The 22,682-nt window shown below is 37.4% G+C and overlaps 2 protein-coding genes across 3 annotated transcripts; both read right to left on the bottom strand.

Annotated features, from left to right (window-relative positions):
- Positions 1-563: 563 nt before the first annotated feature.
- LOC107687042 (galactose-3-O-sulfotransferase 2-like) lies at positions 564-10,691 on the bottom strand. 2 transcript variants are annotated; one of them, XM_016484179.1, is made up of 4 exons: positions 10,541-10,691; positions 3,896-4,006; positions 3,111-3,420; positions 564-2,250 (listed from the first exon to the last, which is right to left on the bottom strand). In XM_016484179.1, the coding sequence occupies exons 2-4, from the start codon at positions 4,000-4,002 to the stop codon at positions 1,261-1,263; spliced, it is 1,407 nt and encodes a 468-aa protein (XP_016339665.1). In that variant the 5' UTR covers positions 4,003-4,006; positions 10,541-10,691; the 3' UTR covers positions 564-1,260. The 2 variants fall into 2 exon arrangements, with proteins under 2 accessions (XP_016339665.1, XP_016339664.1); XM_016484178.1 differs by lacking the exon at positions 10,541-10,691 and adding an exon at positions 4,673-5,008.
- Positions 10,692-15,261: 4,570 nt separating this feature from the next.
- On the bottom strand, positions 15,262-16,995 carry LOC107687047 (transcription factor HES-2-like). The gene is made up of 4 exons (XM_016484183.1): positions 16,933-16,995; positions 16,130-16,225; positions 15,888-15,960; positions 15,262-15,722 (listed from the first exon to the last, which is right to left on the bottom strand). Exons 1-4 carry the CDS (start codon positions 16,993-16,995, stop codon positions 15,262-15,264), a joined length of 693 nt encoding a protein of 230 aa, XP_016339669.1.
- Positions 16,996-22,682: the final 5,687 nt, after the last annotated feature.

Below are 22,682 nucleotides of genomic sequence, written 5' to 3'. Positions count from 1 at the left end.
TTATTTCACAGTGTTAAAAACTGGATATGTTGTTCTCACAGAACCATGGGAGCTGTATTAGCTTATACTGTGTCACTGAAAAATGTGTGTGGCATAGAAATCAAAAGATTGCAACGTATCCCTTCTAAACAAAAAAAAAAAAAAACACTGTCAAGATTCCTGTTGAACAATTACCCATATACTGTAAATGGATATAAAATTAAATTCCAGCAACTCTGAAAAGTACCACTGTTTGAATCTCGTGATCCAGACAATGAAGCGTCTGTGATTGCACTTTTGTGGAATTTCATCATGCAGCAAATGGATATCTATCGTGTCTTAGTACTATAATCAAATTCAAATTCATTTCCAATATCAAATTGTTATTTCATTGGATGCTCAAGCATACCTTTTTGGTAGTGATACTGGATGTACACCAACACTAGCATTTAGAAGTTTGGGGTTGGTAATACTTTTTTAACGTCTTCGAAAGAAGTGTCTTATGTTCACAAAGGATTCATTTGATCAAAAATACAGTAATGTGAAGTATTATTACAATTTAATATAACTGTTTTCTATTGTAATATATTTTAAAATGTAATTCATTCCTGCAATGGCAAAGCTGAGTTTTCAGTAGCCATTACTCGTGAAGTCTTGAATTTCACATGAACATTATTTCAAGATTCTTGTAGTTCAAAAGAACAAAATGTATTTGTTTTTTTATCATAATGAATGTCTTTACTGTTACTTCTGATCAATTTAATGCATCCCTGCTTAATGAAAGTATTAAGTTCTTTCAAAAAGAATTTAATTGACCCCAAACTTTTGAACACTAACGTACCAAAGATACTTTATCTATTTGAAAGTGGGGTTTTAGTAGTATGTTTGAAACACTGCAACCACTTACATGACATGTGCACTGCTACGTTTTTTGTACCATACCATGGCTCATCATGGACAAGGAAGCAGCATTTTCTCACTTCTTCCCAATATCAAGCTCACCGACAGCGAGTTTATGCATTTAGCCACCATCTGGCATGTTTGTACCATTATATCAATCCAGCCACTGTAATCTACTCACAAACCACTTCTTCACTTCAAATTTTGTGTTCTATAAAATAGAATGTAGAAGGGCAAGATGGAAAAAGGAAGAGTCAATGACAAAGTGGTGTGTTGTATGTCTTGGATATCCCTTCTCCTCTAGTAGTGCAGCACAGAGGCCTGTGGAGCCAAAATGGGTCAGAACTACTGACCTTGAGGCAAAAAGGTGCAACTAGCTCACTATCTACGTCTTACTTTTGAATCAACCTGCTCTAATGTTTGATTCCGAAACAGAATGGTCCCATCCCAGTCCTTCTCCACCAACCTCTTTCCCCCATGGTCTTCAGTCCTGAGTATTGAGAACTCTCTCTTTACTGGAAGCCCTCCAGCGGCTGGGGGTTGCTGGGCTCGAGGGAGCTGCCGAAGATCCAGCAAGTCTTTGTACTGTATCTCAGGCCTGATCATGCGTAGGCAAGCTTCCCACGTGGCATTGTCTAGTCCCGACTGCAACTCGTAACCCAAGATCTTCACTAATCCACTCTGGAAAGGGCGGATGGTCTTGTCCCGGATGCGACTGGCCTCTATGGGGCGGCCCCCATCATGCAAGCAGATGCGAGTGAGAACCTCCCGTTTGGTCCTAAGCAAGGCCACCTCAGACTCCATCCGACTGCGACCGAAGCGCTCTACTTCCTGCCAGAAAGTGAGATTAAAAGCTTGGTAAAGGTGCCAGTCTAGTGCATTCCATTCACGTAATTTCGATCTTTGCTTGTCTGTTAATGCCAAAGGAGCTGGAGCTGCAGCCTTGGCCATCCATCCTGATCTTCCACTGGTCATTTGCTGCCTGGCGTTCAGGCTAAAAGAAACCACAGCATCTAGCGGCCAGCACAGAGCGTGGCGGAGCAGCACCATAGATTGGTCGAAATACTCTGATATAAGGATGAGCTTGAAGTTCCGACGCACTGCTGCCACACCGCGCTTGACCAGCGCAAGGCTGAAGTTGGAGGTATGATCCAGACCAAAATCAAACCACATCAGGTTGTGGGCATAGTGGTTGTTTCGGAGTCTGGCGTCGTAGTATTTATAGGGGTTGTCTGCAAATTCACCCAGTCCTTTGGTACGCCTGAAGGCAGGGGCAACATTTTTATAATAGGCATAGGAGGATTCAGCTAGCGCCACAGGGTCTCGGAGGATGGAGAAATAGAAGGTGTCAGCTGGCATGACCTTCTCAACCTGCAACAAAAGTAAAAAGAGAATCACATAACAAAAAGGAACATCTTTAATCATGTAACTGAAATCAAACACTGAATATAAATGTTCATAGGAGATTTCTATAGTTTTTCTGCTTAGGTTTCCATTTAGATTCTGGACTAGAAGAAAATAAAGATGTAAAAGTAGTTAGTTTTAGTTAGTTAGTCAGTTAAGTTAGTTAGTCAAGGTTGTTTGAAAAAAAAACATACAACTGACAAATCAGATAATGTCAAAAATAGCTGCAAGTGGCAATCACAAGTATTTGACAAAAATAATTTGCATGATTATTTGCAATTTATTATTAGTAGTGCTGTCAAACGATTAATCGCATCCAAAATAAAAGTTTTTGTTTACATAATATATGTGTGTGTACTGTGTATATTTATTATATATATGTATATATAAATACACAAACATACAAGTATATATTTATATTCATTTATAATTTTTATTATATATAAATATTAGTATTTTATATATAAACAAAACATATGTTTCTCAAATATAAACATGCATGTGTGTGTATTTATACATACATAATAAATATACACAGTACACACATATATTATGTAAACAAAAACTTTTATTTTGGATGCGATTAATCGCAATTAATCATTTGACAGCACTTATTATTAGTGAAAACATAAATGTACGTATTATAGCGCCACCTAGTTGCGACTTATGTTTTTTGATGCCCAAACAGCCAGAAACACAATATTAACACTAAAGAAGTAAATTAATTTTATTATTTGACCCCTAATAATAATTTTTAAAATCTGAATAACCAGAGTGTGATTTTCAACACATCTGTCTAAGGAAATGCCAGCTATAGTATGCTGTACCTCTGGTTTGTTGAACCGCATATGATTTCCCATGATGTCAAATTCTGCCACGTGAGGGCCTCTGCATCCTTTCACCCTCTGGGCGATAAAGGGCAGTGGGTAGCCAAACTGATACCCCACGGGCAGGGCAAATTTAAGGCCCCGCTCTTCTCCAAAGCGATAGAGCAAATTGAGAACGGTGCTGCTTGCTGTCTTGTGAGTCTTCAGGAACATGATGTGGATGTGGGGCTGACAAGACCCCAGAGACTCCCCTTGGGAATTCTCAGAGGGAAGAGAGTAGAGGGAGTGAGGTCTCTCTGGCTGCATCCAGCTAATGTAGAGAAAGAACAAATTATGACATAAAAATGATAATGACAATGAAAGAATACCGTAACAATACAAATAGTACTCTAGACTGGTTTAATCCTATTTCTTAAAGGGATAGTTTACCCAAAAATTCTGTCATCATTTATTCAACCTCATGTAATTTCAAACCAGTATGACAAACTGTGTTCCACAGAAAAAATTTCAGGTTTAGAACGACATGAAAATGAGTAAATTATGACATTTTTACATTAAGTGAGAACTGAATTTCCTTCTCAGAAAAACCAGCCACAGATGGTTTTTACAGCGGGTTACTAAAGCATTATCAGTATTTGCTGAAAATAATCCAGAAACATTATTTCTTAACGCTGGGTGTTAAATGACAAAAATGTAACCAAGCAATGTGCTGTATAAGAATGCAGTACAAGATAAAAGCAGGTATTTGAAAAGGAGTGAAGTGCAGAATGGCAACATTTGCTTACCTCTTGTTGAAGATGACTCCCAGAAGTTGTCCGCCAAAAGCGATGACAACAAATACCAGGAGTGCTTTCCATATGGGCCCCAGCCGATAACATCCCAGCCTCCGCATTCTCCTATGATCAAGAGGAGGACAGTTAGCCTACGTTGTGAAACTGTGTAGCACAGAAAGAGAGTGAGATGCCCATTAACAGTCATAAAAGATTTATTTTAAATCATAAAAGACCAACAAATGGACAATAAAGGGGAAGAATGTGAGCATGTGAAGTGTGAAATGAGCAAGAAAGGAGAATACATGATTGGAAACACAAAAGTGACATTAAGAAAACAGAGTAGTGTGAGAAAATGGAAAACATGCGATATGACAGGAAAACAGAAGGGACAAACAGGCAGGTGTATCTGTTGTCAGATCAAATCCACATATACATAATAAACACACACCAAACGCTTCAATGCTGTTATTGGAAACTCTTTTCCATGCCTGATGCCTCTATGCATCAGCAACCTAGACTCTCTGCCACACAGGCTTTGATTAAAGCGAACAGACTTTTCTCCAATGCGTTATTGCAAACTACATTATGCTTGCATAAAAAAACGGGTGTAACGTTAGAGGAAAACTAAACAGGCTGAGGGACAACAGATTTGCAAAAAACGGCCTGTTTCAATAAGCTTGCATCGTGAAAAGGGTGTTGCAGAATTCGCTCGGACAAAGACAGATAGATAAATCACAGATTGCGCCTAGCAGTTGGTGCCAGTCGCCGCTCTGAGCCTGACACACTTACCGAGCTGACCGTCTGAAAACCATGCTAAAACCCGGCCGGTATCACTATATATCGGCGCTTGGTAACAGCAGCCACGGTGCATCTCGGCCGATGCCTTTCAAATCTGCCCGACGACGTCTGTGTAATGAAAGTGCTCCGTCCGTGCGTACATAGTCCGACAACAGAACGCCTGCACGACTGCAGTCAAGTGCGTAAAATTTCCAGTTTGCTTGACGCGCATGTGCTTCGCTTCAGCTTGTCGAAAACTCGAAGACCACGGAGAAAAGGGACTGCTTTGTGTTTTGAGTGAGTGAGTGTGGGCGGGTGTTTAGGGACCAGTCTGCTGCTATGTGTGGAGTCGAAGCCTGACGTCAGACCGGCTCTTTGCTTACAAGCACTAAATACAGATTCTCCGAAACGGCACGTGATTGAAAGCGAAGCATAACAATAAACAGCACATCCATCATTATTACCGTGAGATTTCCACGAATACGGTACACCCCATGTCCCATTCCTTTCTTATTGCATTATTGGAAGTGCACATGGAATGTTTTTGTTGTAAGGCCTGTAGGACAAAACTACCATTTCGCATATAATTGACTTGGCATGTAAAGCAGTTAGATTTGAACACGTCAAGTGTCTCTGTAACTTCTCGTACGCCTACGATTTTAGTTTTTAAAGCCTTGCCAGGCCTAGGTCAGCTAAATTACTTCAAAAATGATATAGACCCACATTATTCAAACCATACCATACCCAAATGTAAAATAAATAAATAAACAATAATTAAAAATAATTGTTATCTTTCAGAATCTTTCTATCATTTCGTTTCTATTTTAATGATCTGACACCAATAATAATAATATAATAATAATAATAATACCTTGTTGTGTAATTTTAAAGTCACAATGTATAGGCAGTAGTGACAGATCCTTTCCTCTGGAGATACATCAGAATGAAACAGATTACTGAAAAATAAAAAAATGCAGGGTTGTTGATTAATAATAATAATATAATAATAATAATAATACCTTGTTGTGTAATTTTAAAGTCACAATGTATAGGCAGTAGTGACAGATCTTTTCCTCTGGAGATACATCAGAATGAAACAGATTACTGAAAAATAAAAAAATGCAGCGTTGTTGATTAAATGGAGGCAGATCTGAATGCGAGCTTGCAGTCAATTGTAAGAAAAGAGGCTGCGTTTATGTTGATGAAACTAATTGAGAAATCCAGCATACATCATCAATTCAAACCAATAACTCATACGTTAAATGAAAATCTGTTTAAAAAAATTTCAGATAAACTCATAAGAGTCATTTGTTTATGAGTCGGACATCACAGTGTTGCCTGGAGTGAGGACAATGCAACAAAGAAATGCTGAAAAGCAGAAAACATTGGGATGCACTCTGAAGATGTAATTAACTAACACCCCCTGACTACATTAAAAAAATAAAACAAAGATGTTTATCGCTGCCAACCCATACACATTTAACTGTGTGAATTTCAATAAGGCACACATCAGGTTTAGATTTCCTGCATCTGGTTTCCTGCCTTGTTAGATGCACTAGATGAACTTTGTTTGTTGGCTTTGATCACTTTCAACCTATCAATGTTCTAACTCTTTTTTGTTGTAAGTGAAATTTTGTATGTGTAAAAATATTGGATACACAATCATGCCGACAACGCCAAAAATGTTAGATCGGACATCCACGCCAGGAATATTAGATCCATTCTGTTTACCAGATCCCATCAGAAGACATCCGTTTTGTCTGATATCCAAAACTGTCAACAGTAGGTCTAGTCTGATACCCATAATCAGTTAATAAGGCAGTATAAACTAAACGTTTTCTGTTAGCATGAGAGGGTGACAGAGGAAGCCATGAATTAGCAGAAAGCAGAAGACAAACTGGTGATACAAATGAACTTCATCCATACTTTGTTCCTTCTGAACTACAAATCCAACAAATAAAAATAAAGAAAATAAAACAACACAGATGTTGGTCACTGTGTTGAAGCAAAAACACACAGGTTGCTATTAAGAAACCTTTGATTCTTCAAGCCTCTTGTAGTAAGTTGCTAAAGAACAGTGTTGAATCTGAAAAAAAATATATAATAATAATAAAATAAAATATAAAATCAGTCTCTGTGGTTCTCAATTAAGAACCACAAGTTTATTGTTGCGATATCTATGATAATCAACTGTCTGAATGGAAATTTAGTATACCAACCATGTTTCGGATTGCTGACACTTCACAAAGTAGTGTGATTTGGTGGTTGGCTGAAGCCAGCATAGTCACTTCCCCTATGTTATCCCACTGCATGCAGCTGAAAATGCAGTAAATCTGATGATAAACTGCCTGTAGCCTGAATTATGTGCATGAAGGTATCTGTAATTTACATATCTTGATGGCTCTATTAGTTTAAAAAATCTTTAAATGCAAAATTTTGCATGGTTTTGCTTAAGGACCCAGATTTGACCAAAATGTTTATTATACAACTATAACAAAATGCACTTAAAGTTATTTGCATGTGATGTGTTCAGATCCCGTTCCAACAGGCGTGTCTTTATAGTTTGAGTGCTTGGTTTCTAAATGTCTCTTAAAGTTTAATGGTTTCGTTCTGTCTGCATCCAATATTTCACTGCACAAAACACAATGCAGTTGGCACAAAACATTTTATCCTAGCTGAAAGTGAACCCGTATTTAATGTAGTGTGGGTCATTTTACCTTTTAGTTTTGTTTAAGCCTTTTTGAGGATGAGGACGTCATGCAACCTGAACATGTTGGCATTTACCTAAATTGGCTGCTTTTATTGGATGCACAGCCTTTGACATCATTAACAAAAGGTATGTGAAGTGTTTTCTCTTTCCTTTTAAAACTTTGCTATCCTATACATGATTATATAGTTGCATTTTATTAATTGCATTCAGCATTTTTTCCTTGCTGTCAGAACAGATGTGTGACCCATTTTTGAGTTTTCTAGGCTGGCCTACTGAATTAGGTTGACTTTACAAGCATGCCTATATAGACTTAAGCCCTATAATCGTTTAACTGTGGTACACACCTCTGGCCCACCACCAGATACCTCTGTCCTCTTAGCATAAAATGACTGGACAATCTGTTCAAGCAATCTTGAGAATACATGAGAGTGGAAATGAAAAATGATAGTTCCTTGAAAAATGTCTTTGTGTCAATGTTTTCTTTTTAGGAAACAAAACTGGTAATATACAGTGAAAAAACAGGTAAACATAATCTCCCAAATCAACATTTTAGTTCATCTGGAAATATTGGTGTACATCTTTTTTCACTGAATCACCGTATTGTTAACATTTTAAATGTAATTTATTCTTGTGATGGCAAAGCTGACCATTACTTTAGTCACACAATCCAGAAATCATTTTAATATGCTGATTTGGTGCTCAATTATTAATCATTAATGGTTATACCTATTATTAATGCTGAAAAGAGTTTTAATATTTTTAATAAGCAGCATAATATTTTTGTGGAAATCATGATGCATTTTCTCATGATTCACTGATGAATAGGAAGTTCAAAAGAACAGTATTTATTTGAAAAAAATATCTTGCTTTACTCTACTAACATAAAAATGTATACTGTAACTTTTGATCATTTTAATTTGTCTTTGTGTCCTCACTGAATTAAAGTATTCATTTCTTTTCTTTATTTTTTAATGTTCCTTACACCAAACTTTTGAATGGTAGTGTATCATGGTTTCCACATAATATTGAGCAGCAAAAACTGTTAACCTTGATAAAAATAAATGTTTCTTAAAGGGGTCATATGATGTTGCTAAAAATAGCATTATTTTGTGTATTTGGTGTAATGCAATGTGTTTATGCGGTTTAAGGTTCAAAAAACACATTATTTTCCACATACTGTACATTATTGTTTCTCCTCTATGCCCCGCCTTTCTGAAACGCGTCGATTTTACAAAGCTCATCAGTCTGAAAAGCGAAGTGTGCTCTGATTGGCCAGCTATCCAGTGCGTTGTGATTGGCTGAATACCTCAAGCGTGTGACGGAAATGTTACGCCCCTTACCATACTGTGTTTCCATGTGTCCCGGCGCAACGAGACAAAACCAATATAACCAATATGTCTCTTTATAATGTTCTTGAGCTTTCCCTTTCTCAGTTTAACATTAATCATCACAAGGGAAGTAATTGGAGAGGCAATGATTTTCAGAAGATAAAAGACAACAGAACCAATTTCTTCATGGCTATCGGTGCAGAAAACCATAAATGAGCCAGACAAGATAGACTCCAAGGCCAAACATATATGCCTCACTTTCACCAATCAAAACTTTAATATTTTATTAAGACAAAACATGTCACTGTTAGTTCAGAGATGGGTTCAACAGTCAAAAAGTGGGGCTAATTTTACAATGCAAATGTCAGCAAGTACTGTGTTTATATCTAATAACAATTGCTATGTGCCATTTATGTGGCATACATTCAAGCGCATGTAAAAAAATATATAAATACATTTTAAAAAATGAAATGTAATTTCTTTGGATTGTGCATGACTTTTTATTTACACAATGTGGCTCACTTAACAGAAAACTATAAAATACAGCAGTCTTTATTTGATGCTTCCTTTCACAGATCAGTCCAATTCAGAAATAAGTGGATCAACCAATGCAGTAAAAGGTCAAAAGCTCAAAATGCTAATTCTCTTACAAATGTGCTAAGGGGAGCAAAATTATTTTCAGTGAATGGTGACTTTTGATCTGTACTCTTATATTATGACGCTGAGCACGTGCACTCAACTTCTTTGGTCGACCATGGCGAGGCCAGTTCTGCTCCCCATTCACACCTGAGACCTTGTAACTCTAATGAGTCACATGACACCGGGGAGAGAAAATGGCTAATTGGGCCCAATTTGGACATTTTCACTTAGGGGTGTACTCACTTTTGTGGCCAGCGGTTTAGACATTAATGGCTGTGTGTTGAGTTATTTTGAGGGGACAGCAAATTTACACTGTTATACAAGCTGTACACTCACTACTTTACATTGTAGCAAAGTGTCATTTCTTCAGTGTTGTCACATGAAAAGATATAATAAAATATTTACAAAAATGTGAGGGGTGTGCTCACTTCTGTGAGATACTGTAAGTCAGATGGGTAAAAGCAATCAACAAAAACACCTAAAAGTAACTTTTTTTGTCATTTTGAAGCATTTTGGACATCTTCAGTCCTCATTCATTTTCATACTGAAAAGTGTCCAGGACATTCTTTTAAAAATAACCTTTTGAATTACACAGAATCAAGCCAATTAACCAGGTTTGGAAAGACATAATCACAGACTTTTTGGGTGGCTCTCACAGTCCCTTTAAGCTGTTTGTGAAGGAGACAATCCTATAGTGAAACTCCAGAGCAACACAATAGTTGGTCCTTTGCAGAAAGTAGCATCTGTGTGGAAATTTGGAAACCTCAAAGAAATCTATTCTTAGAGTGGACAAAAGTCCAGCCTTGTTCCACAGGCCGTTCACATGAGACCAAAGCACTGCTTCTAAAACTTAGCAGCTGCTAAACAAGCTTACCCTCACTAATCGACCCCGTTGCCAAATAATCTGTAATTACTCGGGATGACTACAGCAACGGAAAAGCTCTTTAGGGTGGATGTCATTAGACCATATGTTGACCCGACACCTACTCAAGACAAAAGTACAAGTAAAAAGTACACGTTTTTCCAGGCGGAAAAAATCCCGAACATATTCAATGTACTGTGGTATGTGGTCAGATTAAGCTATTTGAATATGAGTCCTGGACGACGTTCAAGTTGTAAAAGCGGATCAGATGGACTAAAAAAATGTCCATTAATACAATCGTTAATTAGTGTATTTTTGTATATATTATCAGGTCTACTCACCCAGAATGTGTTTCAGAAGCAAACTGTTTCTTAAAAAATATTAGTTCGCGCGGTACTCCAGCTCTTTCTGTGAATCAAGCCTCCGCGAGTCTCCCGTTATCCACAACTGGCAATAATGCAAAAAAGTTTTGTGTTGATAAACAGCCCACCACATAGAGATACTTCACTGTCCTTCAGACTACAATAAATACGCTCCTTTAAGAAGTTCCTCGCGTCTGACTGCAAAGACAATCTATCTGTCCCAACCCCCATCCATTACTGTTTCCCCGTCTGTCAACTCTCTGAAGTGCCCGCGCGACGCGCTCTCTGCAGTCCGCAGGCAGAGTGTAACTTTATCCTTGCTGCAATATTTTGATACCATGCTACATTTTTGTGAAATTTCTGCCGCAATAAAAGGGATAATTATTAAGGGATCGTTATTAAATTAATCCATTTTGTGTATGTGTGTGTGTGTGTGTGTGTGTGTGTGTGTGTTTGTGTGTAAATAGAAATATAAATATGTGGCCTAGTTGACAACTTTCAGGTTAAAAATGTAAAATAAAAATAGTAAATTAAATAAAATGAAAAATATATTATTTACTAAAAAATCGGACAAAAATGTACAAAAATTACATATTATTTTACGTTTTAAAAAAAGGTTACGTTAGAAAGTGTGTATGCTATGTATCTGGTCATTATCTCAAATTTTTTTAAATCACATTTTTACCTTCAGTAGGCCTATTTTTCACTAAATTACCCTGTGATGTGACAAATGAATTTTTCGACGTTCATATAGGCTATTCTCTGCTGTCTTTCAATTAATTCTGATGTAAATTGAAGTATATGAAGTAGGCTATGTCACATTACTCTACATTTAATATATATAATGGCCTTACATTTTCCTAGTTTTTGTCTGTCATGCAAAATTAATAAATGTGAAGTATGTAAATGTGGGATCTATTGCTTTCTTATGAGACTGAAGAACTGACAACTAGGTTTGATGTGTCACTGTACACCCAAATTATGCGACCCCCATCTGTTTCACTCGCATACAATATCCAAAGCTAAACAAAAGCCCCATTCATCTCAGAGCTCTTGCTCCGCCAGCTGATACTGAGTAATAAACCTCAAGGGGAATCTGGGGATCACAAGGATCACACTGATTTTCATCGTCAGAAACCCGAATGAGCTTGGTCACTCAGCTTATTCTTTTCAGTAGATTGTATACGAATAACGCTTAGCACAGACATGGCTATTTTTAGTATGTATGTATTTAACAAGCTTGAAGAGAAAAGACGCAACACTTCACAAGGAATATTGAGCAGCCCGAACGAAGGGGCCAGTTGAGGGATAAATGTCGGCCATCACACAGACCTGTTTTGTCTTGTTGAAATAATCCATTGCCACCTGGATGTATGGCGAACATGACTGGGTGCAGATTCAACACTTAACTACAAGTTACCAGTCGAAGACGTGTCTAAACACACCAGTGGCCCTAATGAACCACATGAAACAGCTGGAAGCCTGGAAAATTTACTCATCCTTACCCTATCTACCCTTTAATCTTCAGGAATGAAAACGAGGCTTAGAGAGATAGAGGCTTGGGGGTCTGTAGGTTGCAGTTTGCTGCATGGGCTGAAACATTGCCCCCCAGTCTCGTTTTACTTTGTACAAAATTAAATATTGTGTTTATCCTGAATACGTTCTATTTCATTTCCAACTCAACTTCCTGCTCTAAATGCTAGACTAAATATGTTTATAGTGAAATTAGCTTTAAATGTAGAACACTAGATAACCCATTAGGGAGCAGTTATCTTATTTTAGCATGTGACTAATAACTGTGGGACTTAGTTATATGACTAGTAAATAGTGATATCTAGTGGCTATTTTATGTAATTGCATAATTTTCATACAATATGGAACAAGTGTACATTTTGTTTACCTGAAAGGAACGGTTTACCCAAAAAAATGCAAACTTGCTAAAATGTACTCACCCTCAGGCCATCCAAAATGTAGATGAGTTTGTTTCTTCATTGGTACAGATTTTAAGAAATTTGACATTACATCACTTGCTGAGCAATGGATCCTCTGCAATGGATAGCTAAGTGAACTATTCCTTTAATTCAGTTACTTGTAATTTAACAGATCTTTTGATTCTTTTATATTTTGTTAATCTTGTGCTCTTTTCTCTTTGGCAAGCTAAACTATCCATCAAGAAATTAGCAAAACTGAAAAAAGTGTTTTCTTATTTTCTGTATTAGCACAGTGTATTGAATGTAATGTTCAGGTTCAAATTGTTGGCATAATAAACGATAATACAATAGGATTGTAATGTACAAAATATTGAATTTGAGTAAATTAATTTAGAAGCGTCTGTGATGCTGTTTGTGAATGTTAAAAAAAAAATCTAAATTCTAAACATATTTCTGTCATGACATCTCTCGGAGGGATTGGCATGGTAATGTAACGTTACATGACAAATACAATGTTAATGTATTTGGTCTTGGCGGAATAGATCTGCTACGCTGCTGCTGCTGCGGCAGAGCAAGTACGGAGACTTGCTACTGCCAATACATCCACAACATACTGCAGTAAGCATGTAAGAAATACTGCTGCTGCACATATAACACATATGAATAAGTCCCATATAGCATACATGAATCACTGAATCATTTATACAGGTGGAGCTGGGGAAGGTGGAGGGTTTCTGAAGTGCGCTGCAAATTGCTACAGCAAACAAAAGCCAGGTATTTGAATACTGAGCAGTAATCTCATTGGCTACCGATACAGGAGAGAGCCAATCAGCTGCCATGTGACAATGATATCGCCAGGGCTGCGTTCAGCCCTGACAAAAACGGTGCAAAACGGACTGTGTTATGATCTATATGACCTTATTATTTTTATTGTGAGTATTAGGCTAATCATTATTGCTGATCACTGTTGTTGTGCTGTTATTGTAATATTTACCATTATATAATCAGAGGAGTATAGGCTATAGAAAAGTTTATGAAAGTGTCACTCCACAACATTGCAATTACTAAATGATATTTAGACAGACTTAAAGAAGTTCCAGATCTATACTTGTGCCCTTATTATTTCAGTTATTTTGCCTTTAATGTAAATAAACATGTGCAAACAATATACTTGCTCTTGTGAATTTATTTGGATGTTAATTACATTGTGCCAGCTGTGTCTTTAATACCGCGTGGTTTATATACATGTTGCTGCTGATTGGGCTGACATGTTTGACACACCCACCAAACAAGAGAAAACGCATCTCAAACCCCGTTGCACACCGTTGCACACCGTTTCCAGGAAACATGTCGTTCAAACCGGAAACCGTAGCAAAACGGTGCACACCGGTTTGAGCTTGAACTTGCCCCAGGTCAGATTGAGCTAGACCTATCGGACTGTGCCATCTAGAGTTTCATGCCAGAACTCTGTATTTGTTTGTCAGTGGGATAAGAGCCAGTTCTTATGTGACAGATTAAATATCAATTTTTAAAAAATGCAAACTGATCAGCGCCATTTTCATTTATTTTTTTAAATCACCTTTATCATAATCATCATCATTATCAATTTTTTGAGAGTACAGGTCAATACAATATACAGTTCTGATTTTTCATAAAGAAAATCAATTTTAACTGCTTCAATATGAGGTACTAGTCAGATTCCTCTCTTCTTGTAATATACAAGGATGGAGTATATTTTTCACAAATGATCTTGTCAATTCTACCCTTTCTGAATCACCATTAGTGTTTTGCATTTAAGGCAGAGAAACATGCATAATTTCAACAAATCCCCTAACAGTATACCACATCTAAAACCCAGCTAGTAAACAATATAAGCAAAGGTCATCTAAACTTGCCCTACAAGTGGTCAAGATAGCAATACTAGTATATACAGTCAGTGAGGGCAACTTTGGTGTCATTTGTGATCATACCCTCAAAACATGAACATAGCATAATTTGCTTCCAAGCATGCAGTACAGTGCTTTAAAGGGGTCATATGATGCGATTTCAATTTTTCCTTTCTCTTTGAAGTGTTACAAGCTCTTGGTGCATAAAGAAGATCTGTAAAGTTGCAAAGACTAAAGTCTCAAATCCAAAGAGATATTATTTATAAAAGTTAAGAGTCAACTTAGCGTAACTTGTATTCTCGCTGTAGTATTGTTGCTGCCGCCGCCATGTCGTGAAATATGATGAAACGTGTAAAAAGACAGTATAAGTCATTATAATCCGTAATTATGTCCCCACTGGATGCAACAAATTCCTCGTTTATAATGGGTTTTAATGTTTTGTCTCGTCGCTCGGCCGGACAGGGCATCACCGTATGGTAGGGGCGTAACATTTCCATCACACGCTTGAGGTATTCGGCCAATCACAACGCACTGGATAGCTGGCCAATCAGAGCACACCTCGCTTTTCAGACCGATGAGCTTTGTAAAAATCGACGCGTTTCAGAAAGGCGGGGCATAGAGGAGAAACAATAATGTACAGTATGTGGAAACCGCATAAACACATTTCATTACACCAAATACACAAAATAATGTTCTTTTTAGCAACATCATATGACCCCTTTAAATGATACCACACAACCCCATGGGACTTCGTAACCCAATATGATGCACCCCTTTGAGTGGAAAGCACTCCAACCTCCCAAGAGATCAAATGTAATGGAAACTATTAGGGCAGGCAAGCAAGGGCAAGGGGAGGGCAAATGGGTGGCTGTGCTGGATTCATTCACCAGGGTCTCCACATGGAAGGATCGGCTTCTGGAAAGAAAGGGGAAAGGGCTGATTGTGCTGGAGACTGAGGGGAAGGAGACCTGGGGGGAGAGGACTGTTCGTGTGGTCTCTCTCTAATCAGTGGGACTCTGGGAGAGTGAGGAGGGCTGGAGGGTGGGGAAGGAGTTGGAGGGGTGTGCAGGTGGAGAGGGTGGGGATGTAAAGAGGGTAGGTTTAGAGGGGATTGGGTCAGGGTTCGAGGAAGAGGGCTGGGAGTGCCAACAGAACTCGTGCTGCCGGCTTCAGTGCTGATATGGGGAAGAGATTTCAGCAAGTGGTTTAGCAGACGAGCACCCAGAGTCTTGTCCAGCCCAGGGCAGCTCAGGAGCAGGTTGTGCACCTCATGCATGCACTGAATATAGCCGCTACTGTATCTTTGTCGAGACTCAAACCCAGTGCCTGGACTGAGGCTACCACCTGAAAATAAAATATAATTTATACATATAGAACCATGGGAGTGTTTGACCCCATTTAAACCATCATAAATTTACCCTTAAAGATTAGGGTTTGTTTGTATGTTTGAAATAATATTAACCTTAAATATCTGTGAAAAAAGGTAAGATATGGTTTTAACAGTCTAACCTGAACCTCTTTGAAGGTTCTCCATGTGCTGAACTGTTATCTCGAGAACATCTGCCTTCTCTAATTTAGATTGCTGTGGGAAAAGTTAGAGAAAAAATGTAATATAAAATTATTTTTTAATTATTTATTTTAATAGAAAATAAAATAATTAAAATCCATGTACTGTATTACTTGAATTATATTTGTGCAACAAGATATATAAAGAGTGTTTCTATATTTTATTGTTTATATGGGTCACTTACATCCAAATTGTAGGCATCCACCATAATACCCTTTAGTTGCTCAAGGCTTGAATTTATCCTCTCTCTGCGTCTCTTCTCTATCAAGGGTTTCCACAGCTAAAATGATGATCAAGCAAGTTTTAGGGTGTATGACATATTCATTAGACATCCTTAAGGGATTCATTAAGTACAAATTTGACAATACAAGACTTACAACACATGTGCCAGTTCTGTAAGGTGTATGTTGTGAAATATTAATTGGACATCCCAAATAAGTAAATTGCATGTGAGTATTCAACATAAACTACTGTAATGCCTTGACTAAAGTTACTTCGAGTGTCAAGTTATTTTAATTATTTGATTATTTTATTCAATATTCAATCACTGACAAACTCACAACAGTATACATAACATATATCAACAGATTTGAGCACTGGATGAGGAAAAAACATGCTAATTACAATCTCCTTTCACTCATTTTGTATATAAAAATCTAAAACTAAGATACTAGATATAGGCCTGTGGAAACAATATTGAGATTAGCAAAACAAATAAATAGTTTTATGTAACAGAGCTATTTCTGAAATTTAGCTAAGTTTTTGTTTAGATATTGTCAATATAAGTTACTCACACAAACAGCAGTCTGGAACACGTTTATATACATTTTAAAGCTGCTCTGAATGATTTACTAAAAACTGCTCCATTTCATCCTACGTTAATTTATTTTTATTGCTTTCTACATATATCCCTCATTTAACAAATAAATAAATATTTTGCCATCGTTGCATACATGAAAACAACACAAAATGATAGAATGTCACTACCTTTCGCTTTTCTTTTGCGCTGAAATTCTTCACCGGACCGCTGCCGATATTAGAGGCTGTCATTTTTCTGCAGATCTAGGTAGTTTAGAAACCTTTTCACTTTCCCACGATTATTTATGAAAGTTGTGGCGTAGTCTTGATAAAACTAGAAACTAAACAGTCTCACTTAACCTAGTTTAACAAGTACTCCCCCTCAAACCTCCACCCACCGAAATTACCATGACAATGCATGGGAGCTTTTTGTTGCACGATTTCCCACAGTCTCGGGTTTGGCCTATTAAATAGGCCTACCACGAATCCCACGTTCCACTGCATAGTCTCAGTTGGTGCATTGAGAAAAAGCAGCACAGAGTTCAAAAGTTTGACTTTACAAGTGACTCACTGTCAGAAATAGTTACACGGATTTGACTCAGTTGAAAAATGAAAGTGGCTGTCACCTTATTTAGAGAGTATTAACACTAAAGTGAAAAGTAATTTTAGCACAACAAGGATGCACCTGTAATTAATTATCCTGTTTAATTCTGTCCTTACACCTGGTATAGAGCATATAGGTAAGGGCATTACATTAAACGCACTGCGATGCATTTGAAACATATTTTTACTACTGAATTCCAGATGCAATATTAATAATAATAATATGCAAACAAAAACAATCCGCTACCCCAACAAAGACAGAGGATGTTAAAGGTTGGAGGAAGGTAACGTGCAACAATAGCCAAGAAATCTTAGTTTTAAAGTGTTTTCAAAGTAGGAGAACTCCTATTATCTCTTAGTTTCCCACCCCTTACATAGCGCGCGATTTACCACTAGGGGGTGCTCAGTCTACAACAATGACATTAGAGTGCAAAACATGAATGCATTAGCTGATAATGCTACCTCACATTGTCCCTGGCTCTGATGCTTTAGAAACTCAAGAACTTCTGCAGGTAGAATAGTCTTTTACAACAACTCTGTAATGTAGGAATAAGGCAGTGGTTTTCAAATTTGTTTAATAGCGACTACATTTTTTTCTTTCTAACCCTTGTGTGTGTTTTTAACCTCAGCCAGTGTTCATGGGTCTGATGGACCCGCTGCAGTTTTGGGTTTTTAATTCAACACAATCAAAAATTATATGTTAAAATACTCAACAGATGTCTACTTCATCCCTATTACAAGCAATATAAACAGCATATATGGTCAAAATTTGCCCTTTACCTTTGTTAGATCACATTTATGAATTAAAGTGCTACAACCTTGTGTGGGAACAGCAGGGGCAGAAACACAAAACTCACTTACACTCACACTCTTACAGACTCTCTCTCACACTCACTCACTCACACACACACACACACACACACACACACACACACATAAACATACTAACAGTAGGCCCAGACAATAGGAGGACACCCAGCAAGCAATTTTGCGTTTAAAAGATGCCTACTAGCCGTTCAAACACAGCCCTGACTCAGCTAATGAATGCCTGCATATATACGTCTAATAGACAACAAAATGGCAATCCATCCAAACAAATTAAATATACAGATTTTATTAAGAAAAATAGCATTTTTAACAACTTGGACAACTTAAGACAATACAAAATGATAAAAATACCAAAGAATTAATGACAAAATAAAATATTATAAATACAATACACTTAAATATTATGATTAAAAATCTGGCATTTTTAACAACTTAAGATAATAAAAATATAAAAATATTTTAAATAACTTTTAAAAAGAAAAAAAAATCTAATACAAATCAAGAGCATGTTATCACACTTAACATTAAAACATTACGGATAAATGACAACATAAAAAAAAAGATTAACCCTTTTGTTGGTTTACTTATTTTAACAAATAAAACAACCAACAGTGAACTTAAAGGAAATTATTAATTATTGGTTTTATTTCTTGTTTAAAATGCTTCCCAACTGCATTCCTCAAGTCCAACTCTGTTGCTGCCAGAAAGTTGGTCATCACAGCATCTGCCAAATAAGAAAAAAAAAAAAGCTTGAAAAAGCACAAGAAAAGCTTGACATAATTTTTTTACTTTAATTAGCATTCCTCAAGTCCAACTCTGTTGCTGCCGGGAAGTTGGTCATCACAGCATCTGCCAAATAAGAAAGAAAAAAAAGCACAAGAAAAGCTTTTTGACATAATTTTTTCACTTTAATTACACTAATTGTGACAGGGAGTCATTCTTTATGCTTGGATGCCTACTAAAAACAAAACCGAGATATATATCGTGTATCACCATTCAGTGTGTTAAAAAAGAGAGAAGCTCTCTGGTAAATGTTGTGTGTTTTATACACATACCTCTGATGACCGAGAACAGTGCAGTCTTTTCAAATGCCTCCTTCTGCAGCAGAATCTGGACTTGAGGACATTTTTTTAAACCCTAAAATATAATACAGATTGAGGTGGTTAACAATTGCGGACAAAGTTTGACATTTCAAAATGACCAGTAAAGGAATTCTTTAAATTTCTGATTTGCGTTGTAACTTATTGAGTATTGACACCACAATGTTTGATTAATGTTGCACGTTTTGTAGGCTTTCCCTGTACAGCACTCTTCTGGCACTGTCTTTGAGGTTTCTTCCTTTAATTCTGCACAACTTTGACACCTGAATAACACATGCCAATGTCAGGCGGGTAGTATTATATGCGTCCGTGTACAAGTGTTTACCAACCTTAAACATTGATGCCCATTGACCTGCAAGTTTTCCATCACTAACCTTTTAAAACTCTTTATTCCAGAAGTTTAAGTTTTTCCCTATTAGTGCCCCCCACAATATGTCTCTGCCTCCAAAATTGTCTGGCACAACTGACTTAATAACAACACAGTGATAGCTGCTGTAACTAAAAATTAGCCCAATACAGTTTAACCTCAAACGTACATGGAATAATAAATTCACCCCTACTGTTTTTATTATATTATGTTTTCTGTTTGTACTGTTTAGGTTTTAATGCTGCATTGCACATCTAACATGTTTTAATACTGCTGCAAACTTTTTATAATTGAAAATTTTATATTGCCAAAATAAATCTTACTTGTACAATGACAAAGATATTCTATTCAATTAGTGGAAGTTTCAAAATAAATCTTATTGTAACGTTACTTGTACAATGACAAATCTATTCTATTCAATTAGCTCATGCTCTCTCTGTATCTAACACCCCATTGTTCAGTAATAAATTAAATATAATAATTTAAATAAATGATGGACTTTGTCAAAGATGAGAACTTTAGTGAGGAAATTGATAGCAGCATCTCTGTAGCCATGCTAATAAAATACAACTACTACAACTGATTTTAATTGTTTTCTATACTCCAGACCTATATAATAACAGACGGCTGCAATAATGCTCTCTTCTATTGTCTGATTCAACCAGACGTGCCTATAAGCTCTTCGCTGATTGGCTTGCGCGAGAACGCGTCAGGCGAATTTTCCGCTCAAGTTGAAATTTTTGAACTTGCGCGAAAGACGCGATTGAGGCGAATATCTCGCGTTCGCGGCAAACGCGTCGCGCATTTCGCGTCATTCGCGTCGCCTGGCGCGAATTCGCCTCTATTCGCGTCTTTGCATTGACTTTGTATGTAATCTACTCGCGCGAATAATTCAATTCGCGTTTGGTGTGAACACACTGTTAAGCTTTAAAGCGTTTCATCCAGGTCGCCAGTAGCAAACAATGGAGCGCGCTCTGCTGGACAAACTAAGTAATTACACCATTTCAAGCATTTTATCTGCGTTATATGTTCTGTAAAAGTAAATGTTCATATCGGTGGCAGATGTGGCGATACTGATATATCGGCGACAGGCTCATATCGGCCGATAATATCGGCAAACGATATATCGGTCGGGCTCTAGTATGAATGTTACATTTAACAGCCTGTGGGATGCATGACATCATATCAAATGCAAGTAAAGTTTTGAAACATTTAAAGGGGTCATATGATTTGATTTAAATTTTTCCTTTCTCTTTGAAGTGTTACAAGCTCTTGGTGCATAAAGAAGATCTGTAAAGTTGCAAAGACTAAAGTCTCAAATCCAAAGAGATATTCTTTATAAAAGTTAAGAGTCAACCACGCCTACCTGGGGGGGTCATTGAACATTTGTTCTGATAAATGTTCTTCACAGAAAATGAGCCAAAGCCAATGAGTCTGAGTTGGAAATAATAATTAATAGTATAATTTGTCTTTTGATAAAAAGTGAAAACGGGTCCCATAGACCCGAACACCATACAAGGGTTAAATTGATGCGCCCCATATATACAACCATTTACATGCATAAAGTAAAGCAAGTAAAGCATGTGAATAGCCTATATAATATAGTGGCGTGAAGCAGGGCGGGGCAGGTGGAGTGAATGAGCGACAGCTGCGCCACAGACCCATGGAGGAGCTCCGGAAAAATCAGGCTCTCTTCCAGAATCAAATCACTGTGGGTGCTTCTGAAATAAGTGAGGGTGCTTTAGCCTTCATGCACGTCTATTTTGACACATCATATTGTGTCCAGTCCATTGTTATGATTTTACTATGTAAATCAGTGCGATTTCGAGATTTATATGCGGATGTCACTCCCGGAATTTTGCCGTGTGTAGGCCTATACACGTTGGTCCTCTTAGCAGCATAAAAAAAAACAAAAAACTTTTATTTCAATTCTGAATAGATTACATGTAGCCAAGAAAGCATGCAAAGAGCGCTCCTTTTATAAATCACTGAAAAGCTGTCACTTTTCATGTACGGTTTATGTGTGTTTTTCAAGTTATCTCCAGGTAATAAATAAACTTTATGAATAATGCAGTACTGATTGACATATCATTAAGTAGCCTATAGAAACTATACATTTCCTGCCTTATTCTGTGATAAAAATGGGGAAAAGGTGCTCGTAGTAGCCTTTATAAACCGATCATAAAATTGTCATTAGGAAAATATTGAACAAAAATATTATAGCCCCTTGCTGCAGCTAACCTTACTTCCACAGGCTACACACTGCAATATAAACAACAGCTGTGCTCTCTTCATGCAGTATAATAATAATAATTTAATAATACAAGTATACAAGCACACCGCTCCGCTGAGAACTGCACTTACCGGTGTTGTGTAATATTCAGTTCCTGTGAAAAACTGTTCCAGTGGGTGGAGTTTACGTGATTATTCATTAGTTCCCCTAGTGTGGGCGTGTCTTTGAGACAACGCGCAAATGAATGGAACGCATCCTAGTTCCATTCATCCTAGTGCGTTCCTATTAGTGCACGCTCCTCAAATCACTATGTGTTTAATGGATTATTTTTCGAAAAGGTAATGAAGTAGGCCTATCAATGTTTAGCATTAAAGCATTAACTGCAACAGTGTCAAAACAGCATATTTTGTGCAATAATATGATAAATCGTATAAGCTGTTTTGCCTGATTACAGCAAAACAAACAATAATCGAATAATTTATGTGACAAGAGGATTGACAGGCCAGATTACAGTGACAGGATGCGTGATAGTAGGGGTGTAACCATAGACTGTATAAAAACATGGACGTAGTGTCCGTGACGTCACCCGTAGGTTCCTGAAGAGGTTTTTGAAGCTCAAAGTGGGCAGAGCCGGCCATCGCCATCTTGGCAACGCGTCACCGTACGTCACTCCCGGATAATCGAAAATGGGCAAAAAGGCGGGAGCTGGTTGCTGAAACCACGCCCACCTAGCTCGACGGTGGTGACAGCAGCGGCAATCCACCTGTCACTCAAGTGGCCACGCCCTTAATTATGCAGAAATTTAAGG

This window comes from Sinocyclocheilus anshuiensis, unplaced genomic scaffold, assembly GCF_001515605.1.
Source record: "Sinocyclocheilus anshuiensis isolate Anshui unplaced genomic scaffold, SAMN03320099.WGS_v1.1 scaffold2054, whole genome shotgun sequence".
In the NCBI taxonomy this organism is placed as follows: Eukaryota; Metazoa; Chordata; class Actinopteri; order Cypriniformes; family Cyprinidae; genus Sinocyclocheilus; species Sinocyclocheilus anshuiensis.
This window is presented reverse-complemented; position numbering and strand designations above follow the sequence as displayed.

Excerpts from the sequence above, each read along its gene's own strand:
- LOC107687042 (XM_016484178.1), bottom strand. The coding sequence starts at position 4,695 with ATGGTTTTCAGACGGTCAGCTCG. Across the intron at positions 4,007-4,672 it reads GTTTTCAGACGGTCAGCTCG|GAGAATGCGGAGGCTGGGAT; the intron begins GTAAGTGTGTCA and ends TCTTGATCATAG. Across the intron at positions 2,251-3,110 it reads TGCGGTTCAACAAACCAGAG|GTTGAGAAGGTCATGCCAGC; the intron begins GTACAGCATACT and ends CTTTTGTTGCAG.
- LOC107687047 (XM_016484183.1), bottom strand. The coding sequence starts at position 16,995 with ATGACAGCCTCTAATATCGGCAGCGGTCCGGTGAAGAATTTCAGCGCA. Across the intron at positions 16,226-16,932 it reads GCGCAAAAGAAAAGCGAAAG|CTGTGGAAACCCTTGATAGA; the intron begins GTAGTGACATTC and ends TCATCATTTTAG. Across the intron at positions 15,961-16,129 it reads TGGATGCCTACAATTTGGAT|CAATCTAAATTAGAGAAGGC; the intron begins GTAAGTGACCCA and ends CTTTTCCCACAG.